General features: G+C 31.8%; 1 protein-coding gene across 1 annotated transcript in view; it reads left to right on the top strand.

Moving 5' to 3' along the window:
* The window catches only part of LOC113366107 (epithelial discoidin domain-containing receptor 1-like), a 166174-nt gene that overhangs the window by 26337 nt on the left and 120090 nt on the right, over positions 1–19747 (top strand). The window contains 1 exon segment of the mRNA XM_026607659.1: positions 6268–6499. Within this exon segment, the coding sequence (XP_026463444.1) occupies positions 6268–6499 (232 nt within the window).

The raw sequence follows: 19747 nt of genomic DNA, 5'->3' as shown, positions 1-19747 counted from the left end.
ATTCAAATAAAGTATATAAATTGATAAATCAGAATGATTTAAGTTCTGATTAAACTAAAGCACTTGCTCTAAGTAACAGACAGCACTGGTGTAATTAATCAAAGCGCTAATTAGCTGCGGGCTGCGTGTCACTCGGGCCGAGAAGATGGACGCTCTAGAAATACACGAGTATTCATCTTAATCCGTTTTCAAGTAACACGGATTCATGTTCATCTCTGATACGATGGAAGATAACGATATCTTTTTCAGGAAATTGTAGAATTAGATAACCTGGTTATAAATTGGATAATGGTAAGGTAACAGCAATTGATAAATAACCCAAGAAAATAGAAGCCACGTAAACATCAAGTACCATCAATATTTATTTTCACACTAATTATTTAAATTGGGGAACGCAAAACCTCTAAAACCAGTAGTAACGACAAATTACCTAATATTTTATAATTTTTATAATATTTGGCACATGTTTATACAATAGAATGACCTGAGGAGAAGGCAAGGCCATGTTACTCTTCAACTTGCATGCATTATGCTACCCAATTTCACTAAATACTGTCGAAATGTCATGTATGTGCTGTGCATTCAGGCGTTTCACACATAAACTGCAACGTCACTTGTATGTTATGAAGCTGGGTCAGAAAGACCCTGTTATCTAAGATTGTTTTTTGTCATTTGTGCGGTTTCTAGGTTAGGTTTTCTATCCGAAAATCTGAAAAAAACGCATGACTGCATAGGCAACCACATGGCTGTTGACAATATTTAGAACGATTTAGTATGAGAAGTTCTACATAATATAGCCTTCCCATAACATTAGTAAATACACCATAGTAAATTCATTATTATACGAGTTATCAAAATATATTTTACTCCTGCTTTTCACTTTTTATTATTCCGAATCAAGTTACAATATTATATAAGGTTTCTCCAGCAATCGTTATCGCGTGCTTTTTTCTACCACGTTTATATTAAAAAAGGAGGTTATTACGGGCTGTGATCCAATATCTTCGACGAAATCATTAATGGCGTTACGGAGAGTATATAACGACTAATATTTTTTTGCACGGAACTGTTAATTCGTGACCTGACCACTTATTCAAGCCTTATCGGATATACACACATTTGCGTAATAATAAATTTGTGAAATTGGAAACAGCAATTTTACTTAGTGATATGTATGGTAATAAGGGTAATAATGACATGGTGTATGAGATTACGCACTGAGATAGCTAAATGAGGAGGAAAAAAACATCTATGTAATGGTCATTTAATCATAATCATGCAAATTTTATTATTGGCAAATGTCAAACCTCTGATACACCCAAAAAGGTAATATACTACGTTTTTATTAGATTTTATGTAACCTAAGACGGGATAACAATCAAGGCACGAATTTTCTGCGAATTTTGAAAGGCCGAATTTGGAAAAAAAAAAGCAAATACAATTTTTAGCATACTTTTACAAATTACTGATTATTGTTTTGAGATGATAAGTAAAAATTAAAAATAGTCAAAAAATTTAATTCTAAAAGATGACGAATTGGGAGAGATGACGAATCTCAAAATTGAAACCTGACCATCAAGTCAATGCTTTTAAAATAATTTAACTGAAGTCTAAAATGTAAATTGATTTTTAAATTAAAAATTTGTAATATGTTAAATTAAATACCTGTATCTGTAAATGTTACTTTATAAAATGGTCCTTTTTATACAAAGCACAAAACGTGAACGCAATAAAAATAAGCTTATTCATCAGAAATAAAAAGCGCACATATAAAATAAAAATTATTTTCGAGAAAATTCCATAATAACTTATTCAAATCCGTAAGCTATTAAAAGATACAAGCATCTCCTTCACTTACTTTTCAGCTCTGACGGTAAAACGTATTTATACCGCGACATTAAATAAGTGAAAGACTCATATATTATATATTAATAAAAAACTGTGTGCTATAGAGGCGAATGAACAGGCTGAGTACACTTCTTGGCGTTAAGTACGTATTTTATGAAGAAAAGCCGTTTTTATTTTCGTTTTTTTTATTCGGCGTATAATAAACGGAGTTTTTATAATCGCGGTAGTGTGTGGTGGCAGCAGTAGGTGTACGTATTGAATTCGGGGGCCTCGATGTCACTCGTAAATACTGATTTGACGTTCCAATAAGATTCGGTTTTTAGGTATATCAGATTTGATGACTTGTGACAGGGGAGGACAACTTGGATAAAAAACACTTAAATACTGAAGTAAATGCACAGATCCTGTAGCCCCTCTTTTATGCGTACCCATGTGGACCAATTTGAGAATCACTGTTGTCTAAATATACCATGGTTTTTGAACTATCTCAGTTTTTTTTTAACATATTTGAACCGTCATCAACTTAAGAGTAACTATTCGTTTTTGTTGTAATAATTTGACTTAACTTACTACGTCGGTTTTATAGATAGCTACCCTAAACAGTAGGATTTGGGATCTATGTGATGATTGAAATCCCGTAGTTCTAACCATACAGGCGAGCCCTCCATAATAGTTGAATATCAAAATATCGTCATTCTAAATGACATCAATACCTAATCACATTCGTCAATTTCCAAACTGTAAATTTCGGTAGCCAATTTGTTTTTTTCCCCAGTTCAGGCCACCTTCCCCATCATTATTTTATCGGCTTACCTTGTTTTTATTTCCATCCCGTGTACGATTTTATTCGAAAACGGATTTGTGGGTTACAGATGTCAAAGTATATTGATTCTAAGTTTTAGTAGCGACATGCTTCATTGAAATAAAAGAATAAGACGATCTCATAAGCCGACCGGAGGATTAACGTGTCGTCTTTGAGGGTAACTGGATACATTGAAAAGTATTAGTAGGCGGACTTTTTGTATCGTTAATGAATTTAGATGATCGGATTATTATTAAGACCGTATCACAGGATTACATGTGTCTTGATTGGACAATGAGCAATTTAGAGATTCCTCGGATGCAAAACGAGGTCGCAGATTTGCGAGATAAATGTAATAAATACACATGATAATGTTTTTTAAGAGTTAAGTCGACTTAGCATTGTCTGATCTGTTATGATGAATATCTGCACCTATATGGAGCATCAGCAAGTATTTGGTAGTAAAGTTTAGTGTGATAGTTATTGGACGACCAATATTTGGTGTTTGGTGTATAATGGTTATTTAGATTAAAGTTCATATGTCCATTACCATCCATGCTGATTTTCTTTCGTCTACTTATTCCAGAAATACGGTATTCAGTTATAAATCAGAATAATACTTCAATAAATCAAGAGTAGCAATAAATGAGCATGTACGCATTATTTTCGCACTGAAAACGGCACAAGTGCAAGGGTTTTGAAATTAAATAGTCAATGTTAACAGAGTTGTAAAATTGAAATACGGTATTGCCTCGTAGCAAACTCTGCATTTATTGCTCATTGCATCGGAAACCTAGCTATTATTCAACACAGCTGTCTTCGTTTATGTTATGGCTACGCCGTACATAACATGTTAATACGAAAGCCTATTCAAGTAAATGAACATATTATATTTACATGTTAATACCTACACAATCGTATATCTGTACATGTACATGTGATATATAAAATATTTTATACCAAAGACACTCCTTGTCTTTTGCTGATTTGTGGACAGCAACTTTCCCTTGGCTTTTTGAAATTAACAAACCCCAACTCTACGCCACTATAGAATATATTAAAATAATTAAGATTATTACAAATAAGGCCATTTAGTAATTTCCCTAGAAATATTCCTTTAATACACTCTGTGTGTTACTTTACTATAATACGCCATCCATATATTTCCCAGTTCGTATAATATATCCTTGGCGCGGTTTTGCCTTCATACGAACTTATAGGAAGTCAAGTGTCATGTGTCGCATAAAACCGGAAATGTTTTGACACGAGCCTTCTTGGCGCCACTTTTGATTACATAACGATATGAAAAGAAAAAAATGCAACGAGGGACTGGGATATATTATATCTTTACACGATTTCAAGAATGAAAAAGCCATACAAAACCTTTATAAAAAAGCTTAGAAGAAAGTTGTGCATTAGTTAATTTTTTTTTTTCTTCGTAACAATTACCTGTATATTTTGACTAAAAACCCTTGAAACCAATTTTATCCAAATATGTTTGTATCCTCATCTATCATTTTTCTGGCTTCCAATTTTATACATGTGTATCAAAATACAACACAATATTCATAAAATATCATGAGTCATAAAAAATTATTGCCACAAATCTGTATAATATCATATACGTTGTGTATTTTTTATCAGAGCCTCTGAAGTATAAAGAATCTTCTTTTGACAATAACTGTATGTCGTAAAAGGTTGATGTCGATGATATCAATAATCTTCAGAATATAATAAGCTCGATAACTCCGAGCGGGATAACCTTTTGAAGTGCTCTATCACGTCAGGGAAAATGTCGTCCAGTAGAAAATTGGGTCAAGTATAATGGAAATATAAGTTGGGATTGAAATTTTCTAATCTAGGAATTAATTGATAAATAGAACAAAAATAGCTGAAGCTGAAGCTGCTCAACATATAAAAACAATCAAGATCAAGGGTTTGAGATTTAAAGCATCACCATCCAAAAATTTTGTTAGTTCTTCCTTTAGCATAATATTTCTATTTGTTTGTAATGCATTCATATTAGTTAAATTGCAGGCTCCTACTTGGTCTTATTTCAAAAAAAGCTCTTATTCTGGCGTGGTCATTAATATTTTATGACTAAATTGCTAAAGCATGCAGATCCACCCTGCTTTTCTTCGCCAAAAAGATAATTTTGAACTCTATCACTTGACTCAGAAATCTGGAGCAAACTAATCATTGATTATTACATAAATCTTTTATATTAAGGTGTTATGTCTTTCATATTTTCCCATGTATCTCTTTTCCTTCTTTGAAGAGGTATTTACCGCAAACTCTCGGTGTATTTAAACAGCTATTATTCCAGCAAAGTCAAAATATGCTTTAACATACAGCCTCACAAGCAACAAAACTGTCTCTACGTCGGTTAATTAATCTGCACCCGGAACGATGTTGGAATTTCTGTCATCAAACATCCTTTGAATCTATGTCAATCTTTGTCGAGCTAAGACTTCCCAGTAAAACTTACCGCAAACGCATATGAGACTATGAGACGGATTCAAGGCGCACTTGCACATTAAACATCGCTGGTAATAAATTTGCACTAAGTGCTGTAGGCCTCAGGTCTTTCTCGTTATATATTTATACGGTACCTTTATTCATCTCATTTTATTTCTGTGCTAAATACTACCTGAACGTTGTATTAGACAAGACACGGGCTCGTAAATGCCATCTTCAGGAATTATCGTTACGTGTTACAAGCACACTGAGTTTGTGTACATAATGTCTTGTTAGAAATATGTTTGCAGTTGTAATTTGCAGAAGAACGACGTGCACCGTTTTTGCACGAGATTGACTTTTGAATGAATAACTGCAAACTGCTGGGTGCCTTCATCGTGATTAAGATTCGTTACGAGGTCAGGGGATAAATCATACCTTCATAATGGACTTAGTGGAAGATCATTAAGAAAAAATGGCAGGATTTTGAGATTGTTTGGCGTGAAATTATGTCCTGATAGTCTTGTACAACTGTTTTCTAGAGGCTTGTTGGTTCTACGATAGTCGACAGAAAGTCTGAAATAGTGCAACACAAACCATATGCAAACAGAAGTGTAAATAGAGCAATTCCTAACTCCGCTGTTACTATAAACAAGTGTGTTTACAATACACCACCGTTCGTCCGTTAATAATCCTTTTCACAGCTCTTATTTTACAACTATATATACAGCGTGCAACACACAACAAAAAGCCCTCTGGGTCACCGGAATATTATGTTTTCGTTTTAAAAGCTTTAAACAATACGTTTAAAACAGAATAAATATTAATGGGCGTCGAGTCGGAATACTAAATCAATACCCCACCGCACGCCTCCACAATAACCAAGCGTTGAAATGTTTTCGTTCGGTACGGACCAACATACAGCGAAATTATTCACAATGTTATTTATTCCCGGAATGGATTTTTGTATTGTGAATACCGGGTTCACGTTTACGTTCATAAATGTACACAAACGTACGACTGTGAAAATGCGCTTATCGCGCTTTGAAAAAGAAAAATGATGTGCAACTTTGTATAAAACAGTAACTTCCGCGGTTGTTCTACAGTATAAATTTTGCCAGGATTCTGATTTCTAAATTTAGTATGTATTTTTTTTTCAGAATTCGCACGGAGTCTCATGGGGGTGCCTGGTGTCCCAAAAACCAAATTACAAGTGAACCTCGGGAATGGCTCGAGATAGACTTGCATACTGTACATGTGATAACTGCCACCGAAACTCAGGGTCGTTTTGGAAATGGTCAGGGTCAAGAATATGCAGAAGCTTATGTTCTGCAATACTGGAGACCAAGGCTTGGAAAATGGGTGCCGTATAGAGATTTCAAAGGAGAAGAGGTAAGAATCAATCTACTGTAAATTAAGTATTACTTTGTCAACTTTGGTCCCGATGTCGATGATCAAAGAGGACAATGTATTTCAGAATAAAGTGAAAATAATTCTTTTTTAGCGAATCGGCACTTGCTTAATTACGAACCTAATAGTTAATTTTTTTGTTATTTACTTTTAAAGCCCTTGAAATTTCTATTACTATCATATTACCCAACGACGATATACATTACAAACTTCTATTACCATATTCCCATCACTGACATTAACCAATCGATGCATGCTACTCGGGAGTATCGCCGAATTCAATAATCCTGAATTATCGAGTGGCGACCCAATTGGAATCCCACTCGACAGTCAAGTATCATAAAGCCACGGGTCAATTATAATATCAATCATGACTGAATTCATATTGCCACTTGGATTATGCGTATATGTTGCGTACATCTACATACCAGATGACTGGCGTGTGTACGCAACAGTCAATACAGGATGAAACATTGCATTATACAAGCCGTCAATCGATCGAGTTAAAGTTGTTAAACGGCTTATGGGATGGATGCAAAAATTGGAAATGGTCACATGACAATTTAGGTTGATCTCGTTTAGGCTTTTGGTCATTGATATTTGGTGTAATGTTGAATTAGATACAGTAAATAAGCGCGATATACTGGGTGGATGCAAAAATTGACACATGCCACTTTTGGTTGATCTCGTTCAGGTATTTGGTCAGTGATGGTTGGTCCAACATTATATTAGATATTGTAAACAATCGCGATAGGCTGGATGGATGCAAAAATGGACTTATGCTAATTTTGGTTGATCTTGTTTAGGCATTTGGTCATTGATAGTTGGTCCAATATTATATTAGACGCTGTAAAAAATTGCTATATACTGAATGGGTGCAAAAGTTGATACATGCCAATTTTGGTTGATCTGTTTAGGCATGTTGTGAGTGATGGTTGGTCTAATTTTTTATGAGTTACTAATTCATTATTAATATTTTTTTAATATGAAACAATTCAACAAAATTTAAGTTTATAAAAGTCTTGAAATAATTTACGATGATTGACATCTACATTTGGTGACAACTTTGCTCATCATATATCTGTTATCATAATATTAAGTAATCCCAATAAAAAACCTAAATTATCTCTTAATAAGGCATAAACTTTTCCAATGATTTTATTGACACAGTAATAATATAAATTAGTGAGTTAAAAAAGTATTTCACTCGGCGCTCCAATAAATGGTGGCTCTGACCCTAGAACGTAATGAGTTCAAACGTATAAAATTGCTCTAGTACAAATCAGAAGAAATGTGATTTTGATTACTAAAGCCGAGACAGTGCACTTGATCTAATAAGTAATGGCGTTTATTTGAAATGGAAAGATGTCTTTGTAGTTACAGATAATCAATCTTTGCTTCAAAAACCATATGATGTAATTGGACTTATTTTAGCAGTTAACAGTTTTCAATGTAATAGTCATATAAAAAAGATTTCACAGGTACTTTAGAAACCACATACAGAATTATTTTATATTTTGGGTATCTCTGGCCACTTATCAATGCATAAATTCATATTAAGACATCTCAGTACGAGTACATTCTTTAATACCACTCTATTTAGTACGAGCAAGAATTTATTAAAACAGAGGTTGATTGAAAAGGTCAGATTATATGTGATTTTAATTCCGTTCATATGCATTCGTAATTGGTGCGGGAGCAATAAAGTATAACTTATAAAAAACAGCACCTAGTGATATTTTTATTGAAACATAAAAAGATAATGATAAGGGCACATATTCATTCATTAATAATATGCTAGTTTACGAGCTCATAAAATGTAGTTTTATAGAAATACATAAAAATCACATATTTGGAGATATACTCATAACGTGAATGCTATGTTAATTAATTAATTTCAGAATAGTGGACACTAAAATGATTATATAATATTTAGTTTATAACTTATCAGCCTTTCTTAATTATAAATTTAATATTTTCACAAAGTTTCCTTAACATACATCGTTATTCGTTTTCCTTGCTTCTTTTAGCATCTTAACGAGCTGATTAAAAAGTTAGAAATCTTTTTATAAGCTCAGTTCCCAGCGCGTACAACTTTCTCAAGATTTTATTTTTAATATCGGTTGTTGGTTTTATAACTTGTTCAAAAAATGGAACAGACGTGCCTATTCGCAGAATTAAAGGTACTTTTGGAATAAAAATTCGAGGAGCGTTTGCGTAAGTCTAATATGCTTTGTTAGTTTTTTTAGTACTATGCAGACTAGTACTTTGATGGCGAGGGAACATAAACAGAATTTATTTTTACTGACGGTCTCTTTGATTAGTGTAAAGTAAATATTATGATTTGAAACAAATATATTGGAACATGTTGTGTAAGGTATTTAAATATATTTTGGACATATGCAAGAAGTACATCATACCCGGGCGCCCAAGTCACCGGATCGGCATTCGATAAAAACATTCTAAGTACGGACAAAAATTTACATAGCGCAGATATAAAAGATGTGGAAGTCTGAATTATATAAATTATTTAATGCGTCAAAATTTGAACTGCATAAATTAATGTTTATTCATTTGACTATTATTCTGCCATCAATTGTAGTCAGATTATGCATACTAAAGTTCTAAAAATATATCGATTAACAAGTTCAAAAGCACTTTATGTATTCATCAATTATATGCATAATTTCAGACATATTTGCACAGTCGATGCAATTATCAGTATCTATGTGGACAGCAGCATCAAATGAAAATAGAATATTTCGTGTGTTTCCATTAAGCTTAATTATTTTGCACATTTATCGTATCAATCACCAAAATATTGGCAATGAATATAGAAATCAATTGATACCATAAATCCATTAACTGCTAATTGAATATTATAAATAATACCTCGTGATATCGTATATTTTGCGAATACATTAGTGCCTGGTGTATCAAGATTGGCCCGTGTGTATATATAAACTCACTACAAATTCGGTATGAATTTTAAATCTCCATTAATATTCATAACGTCGCTTGGGGTACAATATTTTACATTTCCATGACATTCGTGGAAAGTACACTTCATATTAGACAAACATACATTGTATATATACACAGACATACATTTGCAAGTCCATTTCTAAAATCAATTTCTTGGATTAGCAATTATAAGTGTAACATTTATTGATTTTTAACTTTCCTTAAATAACTTAAGGGTAAGTTATAGAAATCACAAAAAAAAATTAGCATACCTTAAGAAGTTGACGTTATTGTGTGCGTGACAATTATAAATGTATGTATGTGCGGAAACAAAATTTGAACGACAAGTTCAAGAGACACAGATTAACCAATTTGCATGATTCAAAAAGCATTCGATTCCTATTCATCGGGAGATGGGCTAATTTTTATTGACAGCCGTTTTAAAAATATAGGGCAAAAGGTATCAAAAAAACAATTAAAATTTTGAGAGAACGGAGAGTCCGACGTGAATGATTCAAAAAACACAGTACTTGTATTAATTGATTAAATTTCTGGAAAAGCAGAACCAGCGGTTTTAGAGATCAAATAAACAAAAACCTATGTATCGTAAATAAATTAATATAATATTTTATGATACAGTTATTCATGTATACCGGATTAGTAGAATTCAGTCCATAATATGTTAATCCATTGCAAGTACTCGGATCGAATCCTGGTCGAGTACAGCATATAAAAATAAATTAATCTAGATTCAAATAAAGTACATGAACTTAAAAAAAAAAAAAATATACAATAAAAAATGAAGAAAAATTACGAAGTACTAATTTACAAAGCCAATAATAAAGAAAGTTCATTTTCTGTATAAATGAGTAAATATAAGTTGCAAATATGTGTGATTATTTGTAGGTGAATGAATGCAAGAATAAGTGTACATATGATATACTTCCAGTTATAAAACCTATATTATATTCAAATATCATTTTAACTGACAACATACTACATAACATCTTTTTAGAATATACTCTACTTCATACCAGTGAAGCACAAATATTTTTCCACCCCCATATGTACACCTTCTTAATTCCATTAAATAATGTGTGTAACCCCTGACAAATCTCGACCTTTTCTTATTCCCGAATCTTTTATATATTTAGAAATTGCACGGTTTATTTAACACCTGAAGTGAAGGTATTAGTCAATTAAATGTGTTGAATATTGAATCGCAAACAGCACTGCTCGAACCGCATTCACGGATGATGCATTAACGTCACATCAATCACAAGAAGCAGTGACGTGCTGTCAACATACCTCTCTGGTTGAAGGAATGGGGCCCAGAAAAGCAAACAGACAGGGCTGAAGTAGGATATGAATTTGAAGACAACTAGATATAAAAAGGGTAGGAAGTAAGGTCACCATACGCCATGAATTGGGCCATGAGGGAAAACCCGGAATTCCACCTTGCGTTTGGGATTTTTATAGAAGCAATATTTTTTTAGAAATTAAGATTTTTGTCTAATTGTCTCGAATTTTTGATAAGTTATATTGTATATTTTAATGGGCCTATTTTGCCGCACAACAGACCAATGTTATGGCAAGGCCATGTTACGCTCCAACTTGCATGCATTATGCTACAGAATTATACTGAATACTGTCAAAATATCATGTATTTGCTGTGAATTCAGGCGTTTTATATATAAACTGCAACGTTACTTGTATGTTATGAAGCTGGGTCAGAAAGACCCTGCTTTATAAGATCGTATTTTTGACATTTTTGCAGTTTCTAGTTTAGGTTTTCTATTTGACAACCTGAGAAAAACGCCTGACAGCAACCACATGGTTTTTGTCAATATTTAAAATGATTTTGTATGAAAGGTTCTTCATAACCTAGCATTGCCATAACATTGGTCTGTTATGCGGCAGTGTCGCTAAAAAAATAACAAAATATACCAAGAATTATCAAAAAGTTAGTTGAAATGAATATCAATTCAAATTGTTATTTTGCATATGACTTGATGGCAATTTCTCTGTAAAAAGGTTTTTTTTGGTACGGTTGGATATTGCTGGAAAATCGTAGAGAAAAATGTAAGTTAAGTATGTAAATATGTGATAATCAGTTCGACCCTGGTCCCAATGTGTTATAAATACTATAACATCCATATCTGGTCGAAAGGGAATCGAAGTGGTACAAGGTGGTATCGGAAGTGGACGGAAATGATTCACACCGACGTCAAACTCGTCCCCGAAAAACATTTCCAATCTACGTCACTGTGGAAACAGGATTTAGAGGGTTTAGTGTTAGTTATCCGATGAAAATACTCTCACAAAACGATTTCAAGATGGATGAGGTATCATCCATAATAGTGTATGCATAGAAGAGAGATTTATATCGTTTTTCCTGCTTTGGTACTTATATAACAGTTTAGAATTTATATGACACAAGATACTGGGATAGAAGATTTCTATAAACTAACCAACTTCAGTATTTGTATGAAATATGAGATAAATATACGTTATAAATATTTTGGACATTGGAGAATTTTGCATAGTTTCAAGGTTTTACCTATCAACTTTTTAAGAATGCAAGTTGTTTCAAATTTCAATTAATTTCTGAATATCAGTGTATATCTCTATATGTCTGAAAATGCTACTATCATTAAAATTAGTGCCTCGCCATCCATTACCCGTTTATTTACATTACAACGAGATACCAATTGATTCAATAATTAGTTAAGTAAATAAATTTGTTAAAAACCAATATTCATACACCAATAATATACTCCAAACCCTCATATAGAGAGTATTTTAATAAAATTCCATAGCATCAAACAAATCAATGTAACCCTTATAATAGTTGTTGGTATTTATGAAAACCCATAAAATTAATGATTAAAACGTGTTCACATGTTTTTTATCAATAGAATTTCGAATCCCGGGGGCGTGATCTCTTAAATAACCAATAAATCAATGATAAATATTAAATGCGGGCGTAGCGGTGTTTTTATCAACGTCGAGAGAAATGTTAAGTTTGGTTTCGTGTATATTTGTATTATTATCGGAACTGTAAGATTGAATTAAATATAATCGACATATGGAAATTGTACACGATTTGTATTATTTATATACCTTTGTGGTGTAAGGAGTTAATTACTAAAAATCCAGTAATAAATTATTACTATAAATAATTTTTTTAATCACCAACTGCTCAGGAAGAGCAGTCTTTTTCCAATGATTAATACATCCCAAAGAAGCATTCAAATGTCAATAATATTTACACAATCAAATTTATGATCCATAAAAATGTCGAGCATCTACATTAATCATAATTTTAATTATTAATTTTACGGCCATCGCATATGCATTATACGTATATATTAAGTCAGGGTATGTGTATAATTAGTTTACAATTTACGATTTTATAAGTTTACGAGTAGAAGTGTATACTGAGCAATATATCATGAGCAAGAAGCAGCCGACAAGTTTTAATTCGAGAACTTTGTATAAGTTTAAAGACAAAATGTTTTACATATAACGTCTTGAGCATCGTTCCGGTTTTATTAAAATATTAATTTGTTCTAGAAGAAGAAAATGGATATTCTAGCTTGAAATGTGGCCAAAAATTCATTACGATAAAGGAAACTTATGAGAATTAAGTTTGTTTCAAATATTATCTAAGTCGTATTTATTTTCATTTTTTTTTATTTTCTATTTTTTCCAACATATACAATATACAATGACCCTATTATGGCTGATAATTGGAAATCAACAAATTTACTAAATGTCCTTAACTGGAAGGTTGTAAATATAGTAGTGAATAAAAAAAATTGCCAAGACAGACTACCCCGACGCTTATTGTTTAGAGATATGGACTTCGAACCAGATCCAGGTTAGATACCCATCTCGAGATACCTGATGTCAAGCAGCAGTGACATCGGATATATAGTTTCTAACATGTTTTTAAGTGAAAATAATTCTTCTATAGCATTGTTAGATATAGTTGAGTACAGGTCAGATATAGTTGAAAATAGGACAACCATTTGAGTTGTTATCAATAGAGCCACCAAGATGGACCAAGAGGTATGGGCTTTGAATTAGAAGTTGCAGGTTAGATACCTCTTTCGAGATGCCTGATATCAAGCAGCAGTGACATCCGTTTTTAATCGAAAATACATACCAATAGATTGCTGAAAATAGGGCAACAATTTGATTTGTAATCAATAAAGTCACGTTGTATAAAAAGTCAACAACGTAGCTCATATGGTTCATCAAGTTCTGATTCGTGTTAAAAATATATGTAGAAAATCCAGTTTAAAATATTAAATTGGATTACTGAATTAGTTGAAAAAACTTATTCTAAATAAGCAAGAGCAAATGATGTGAAAACTTATTCTCGATTGAAACATTTTTTTGCAAGAAGCTGAAAATACATATACGAGGTGTGTTCAAAAAGTACCCGGAATTACTAATAATTAAATTTCGCGGGTCTGGAGTGTCTGATTGTCAAAATTTTTTTTTATTGTGTTGGTATACATGCCCCTAAAGTATGATGAAATTTTCAGCTATATTCACTGTTTACTTTGTCTGTGGTAGTCGCTAAGGTTCGACGTGTTTTTCTGAGCTCGGCGATTTTTACAATGGAAGAATTGAAAAGTCAAAGAATTTGTATTAAATTTTGCGTAAAAAATGAAATAAAGTGTTGCAAAGTGCAAAAATTCACCAGATATGGCTCCGTGTGACTTTTTCCTATTCCCAAAGTTGAAGAGACCCATGAAAGGACGGCGGTTTTCCTCGATTGAAGAAAATCGCTGAGAGTGCTCAAGGACATATCAAAAAGTGAATATCAAGGGTGCTTCGAAAATTGGAAAAAACGCTGGCATAAGTGTATTATATCTGGGGGGGACTACTTTGAAGGGGACCACATTAATGTAGACGAATAAATAAATATTTTTTTGAAAAAACGAAAATTCCGGGTACTTTTTGAACAGACCTCGTATACATGCAATTATATATATATACATATATATATATATATATATATATATATATATACATATATACCATAAGGGTTGCTATAAGAACACGTCAAAGGCGAAACAGCGAAACAATTACTGTGAACTTATTTCTCAAGTCATTCGCTAACAATAAGACGGAATTGTGTGGAAGGATTGAGGCACATACATTGAAATATATATATATATATATATATATATATATATATATATTTGAGAAGTGATGCAATATCCAAGTCGACAGCACGTCACATGTCACAGCCGGATGTAATATTCTAACAAACTCGTAGATTCCTCAAGACGTTGAACATACTATGGCCTCTGTAGGATAAATACGTTTCCTTATATAACCCTCTCCTGGTATATATAAAAGACTACTAAAATTATCAAATATTCCGTCAGAAATATGACACAAATCAAATATTGCAAGTACTTTCTCAAAAAGGCTCAATCTAGCTGATTATCATCTGTTTGTACTATAATTACTTAACTCCCGTACAACACAAAACTGTTCATCTGCAATAGAGTAGTTTAAAATCGTTTACTAACTCTTTTCCTCTCCCGAGAGCAACATAACAAGATAACCCGTGTTCGAAACTTTTGAAAAATAGCAGCATTAACTTTAGAACGAATTTATACTCTGCAACATTATCATATAACATCTTTATAACGCATTTGTTATAAAACTCGTGCGTGACTGAATTGTGAGTAAGGTGTTGAGAAGAAAAAAAGGAACAGAAATTTAGTTTTGTTACGATTTTTTTTATTTTTTCGATGCATTCGAGATGTAGTCTTTTTGGGTTGTTGTTTAAATAACTGACACGAAATTATCAGGTTAGCACTCTCCGAAATCGTGCGTTTTCCGCGGGTCGTTAGCGTGCACGCGATGTATGTGTTTAACTTTGGTAAATGGTCTTTGGGATGGATGATGGTCGGCGCGAGAAAACGGTTTTAAAAACGTTTACCATTAGTTTTGCCAATGGTTATTTCTTGTATATCGGTTGGAATCAGTGTCCGGCTGGCCTAGTTTGGTCAAGAGCAAAACTGATCTTGCAAGATAAAAACAAGCCCTAAATTTCTGCCCTATATGCCAAAACTCCAAATACCAAACAATTGTTATTTGTATATAAAAGATCTACAAAATTACCCATTATCATTATCGAGCATTATTAAATTAAGATTACAGTATCACATTGGAATCCAAAATATTTGAATTTGCCTATATGAAGTAGAACAGTAGGTTTTTTTCTTTTTAAAAAGCTAAGGAAATGCATATACGCATGTCAGACTAAGTCTTTTGTCTAGATATGTTGGACTCATTATAAATAATACCAAGTTAAATTTCCTTATCTCTTGCCTCTTGTCCTCACGAAAGTCTTTGTTAGGCGTTACTTCATAGTGGGAGGCTCTAGAATTAGATAATTCTCAATTTTAGTAGGTAATTTTATTGGCTTGCATACGGGATAGTTTGTCTTGTGATAGGATCGGAATACTTGAAATAACTCTAAATAATGAAAACGATAATAATTGGCAATAGAAAGAATAATGATAAAGTTCATTGTGAAGAAATGAATGAAATATCGAGTACTTAGTATAAATTTTGTGATTATAATTTATTTTTGCGATTATATAATTTTGTAAAATTATCTTATAGTACAGTTAAATTATAATATTATATATAATCTATAACATTATCTTTATTGCGTGATAATACAAATAATATTGAATTAAGATCATAGTATCATTGTTCATAGGTCATTAGAACAAGGCAATCACTATAATTCAAGTAACATCAAATTCTAGGTCGAAATGATTGAGATTTATGCTGACAGAGTAATAGTTAAGATAATTAAATTGATACTAAAATTATTATAAAAATATAAATCAAGAAAGTTGTTTTCACTTGCATGGAATAGATGCGGATAATTGCATTTATATATTGCTTATATAAAATAAATATTTATAGTTATTGTTAGATATAATTGACTTGCTTATTTATTGTACATATAACTTATCATTAGAATACAATAAATATAAAACATCCCGCAATTACAAAAATACGCTGCTGGAATTTATAGAGAGCCTCATTAAAGTCAATTTATACTCAAGTAATTTTTCAAACATGCTGCTTATCCATTTATTCTTTTTATCCTGAACCATAAATTATTCATGTATAATATCGGCAACTCGCATACATAAGAATGATTTAAAATCATATAAATCGCTTACATTGAATACCAATATTCCATAAACTAGCAGAGTGTTCCTTAAACTTTAAACGATTTTCGTTTAGCTTATGAACTTTACCGTTTCCCTCTGTGCGGAACGATTATTGTGAGACGTTTCAAAACCTCTGACTGCTGGCCCTATAAATAACCTGTTCGAAATTTTATACTTCTTATTGGATTCATATTGTGTGAATCATATGTAGGCGTATTTGCACTTACAATTTTCGCACATAAATAAACCTGTAGGTTTCGTATACTTTTATACTATGCGCTGGAACGTAGAGATGGTAAAGTTTAATTTTGTCAGTTTAGAATTTTTTTTTATAAAATCAAGTTTTACTTTTTTGGTATTTATTTAAATTATATTAAAACATTTCTAGTAAAAAATTAAAAAAATAGAGAAACAAATTAAAAAAGTATATTTTAAATCAATGATTATTTATAATGCTGGTAATGAGATGAAAATAGTATTTTTATATTCTAAATATTTACTCTAATATCAATTTCTCTATTCTGATAAGTAAATCTACGTCAGTAATATATAACAGAAAAATCTGGATTTAGTTAAAATTAACCAGGTAAAGAGATGGGGGAATCATTGGATTGTGGTGCTCTCCCGACTTGGTCCTGCCTTTGAGCACACAGCTACTTATTGTTATTATTATCCAAAACCAACGGATTATAATAATAAATTTATTTAAAAGTAATTAAGCACTTCTTAAAACTGTACTTTACCCAAAGAGCCTCAATAAATTATTACCTTTTACCGTCGACCGGCAAGAAAATTTATAAAGCTTTTAAGGCAAAAATTATATCTCCAAAATGCTTTTAAGTTATAAATCTTTCGTTAATTTTTCGTTAACTGAAGTATTTCGGCACCGCAGAATTTTATCTGGAGGCGCCAAAATATTCAATTCAGAGTAATCGTGTATGTAATATCACTGATATACAGTTTGAGTCATCCTCGCAATTATAAAGTCGTAAATTGTCTTTGGCGCGGCGTCTGTACTTCTCGAGCACTCTTGTTATTATAATATAAGCATAAGAATTTCATCCTTATTGGCAAATCTTTGCTTTGCTTTTTAAGTCATTTTGATTTATAATATACATTACACACGTCTTCGCTTTTTTCTCAAATAGTGCTGCACATAAACTGTTATTAGTAAATATTAGTATGCTATAAACATGTCGATTTTAATTTATATTCATATTTTAATGATGATGTAAATGACTCTATTAGAAGTATACGAAACTAATTTTATAGCTATTACTCAATAATATATTAAACGATATTGCAAGTACGAAAGTACATGGTAATGTAAAAAAAGATCTTATTTATAAATTATTTTCATGATGGCAAAAATGGCAATTTAGATGCAATAAATCGTTTTGTAATACATACATTGATTGAAGACTTTTAGAAAAAAGTTTAATATCAGTAGGAGCAAACTGGGCAAGATAGAGATTTAGCTTTACCATAAGTTTACGAAATTTTGTATGGAAATAGAGTAAAAGCGTTCACAAAAAAGATGATAATTGATCTGTGAAGTGAGTTGCAAAACTATTAGCTACAAAATTGGTTGTTCAATAGTTTTTAGTAAGAATGTGAAAAACTAATAAAATAATGGAAAAATAAACTAGGTGTAAGAAGTGGTATTTTGCCTTAAAGTAAGATCCCGTTAAGTCTATGTGTCTACCTGCTCAAATGTCAACTTGTCGAAGTGTCAACTTTTGTACCAGCCTACTTGTCAACTTTCGTACCTGCCTGCTTGTCCACCTGTTTACCTATCTACTTGTCTACTTATTTATTTGCTTACCAGTCCATCTGTTTACTTGTCCACTTTATATCTCTTACCCTTGAAATTTTAGTTTAAATGTATAACTACTAGTCATGAACCAATTTCTAAAGTTTGATATAGCAGCTTGTGAAGATTCTGAAACTTTTAAAATAAAATTTAAAGAAAAATTGAATAAAAAGAATGTCTATATGTATTTTGCACATATGTGTTTTGTATTATATAAAATCATAATTAGATATTTTGAAGTTTGTAAATTATAAATCTTCATAAGCTCGAACTTTCGTTTTGCTATATTTCCTCCATCGCCTTTCCGTACGATAAATTACAGGAGCAGCTGAGATTCGGTGTCAGTTATTAAGGAAAGTACGGGAATAGATTTAAAATCCTTTTGAATTTCGCATTAGCGTCTTGATTTATGTAGGACATTAACATAGTTCGGATTGTGTTGGTTTTGCACTTGTTTGAATATAAGAACATACTTGCAAATATTACCAAAAGAAAGAAAAACAGCTCGAGGATAAATGATGTTAGTTGGTAACTGATTTGATGTCGGATATAATGGAGATCTATAATCTCTATTTAAGAGATAATTCAAATCAATTTGATAATAAATTTCCGTTTCCTACATATCAATTATCATTACATTACCATCAGTCTTGATTTAAATGCAACAATGTCATTTACATTACCATATCGCAAAAATGCTTTGAAGCACCCGACGTTCGCCTCTGTCACGTAAATACTTAAACTTAAGTTGATTATGTTACAGAAGAGATATTTGTATATTTATTTATTTATGCATTTAGTCCTGTCTCTGCCAGAGAGCTAATGTTTATAATTTCAAGTCCCAACATTGCGTTCCCATTGTCAATCCGAGGCGACGCTCGTCTTGAGATGAGTCGTGTTATTAGAAGATGGGATCGTGGATAATGATCGTCTTATTGTAAATATTTATGTAGATTAAAATGTGGTGAGCCAATATGATAATATTATGGCAGATATATGATAGATTGTCAAAGTTCACATTATATTGCGGTAATTAAACAAAAAATAGTTAATTTCTTGTAATGAGCTGGATCATGATGAAGAGATAACTGAGTGCTTTGTCGAAATTGTACAGTCCAAAATTAAAGATAAAATAATTAACAAAATCATTTATAACTCCTTTAATGCCTCTTATTATTATTTTTAACAATTTTTTATTTCAACAATAAAAATGTCATAAATAATTCA

The sequence above is a fragment of the Ctenocephalides felis genome, unplaced genomic scaffold (genome assembly GCF_003426905.1).
Source record: "Ctenocephalides felis isolate EL2017-DRISC unplaced genomic scaffold, ASM342690v1 CF-g0.4_SCAFFOLD_01170, whole genome shotgun sequence".
In the NCBI taxonomy this organism is placed as follows: Eukaryota; Metazoa; Arthropoda; class Insecta; order Siphonaptera; family Pulicidae; genus Ctenocephalides; species Ctenocephalides felis.
This window is presented reverse-complemented; position numbering and strand designations above follow the sequence as displayed.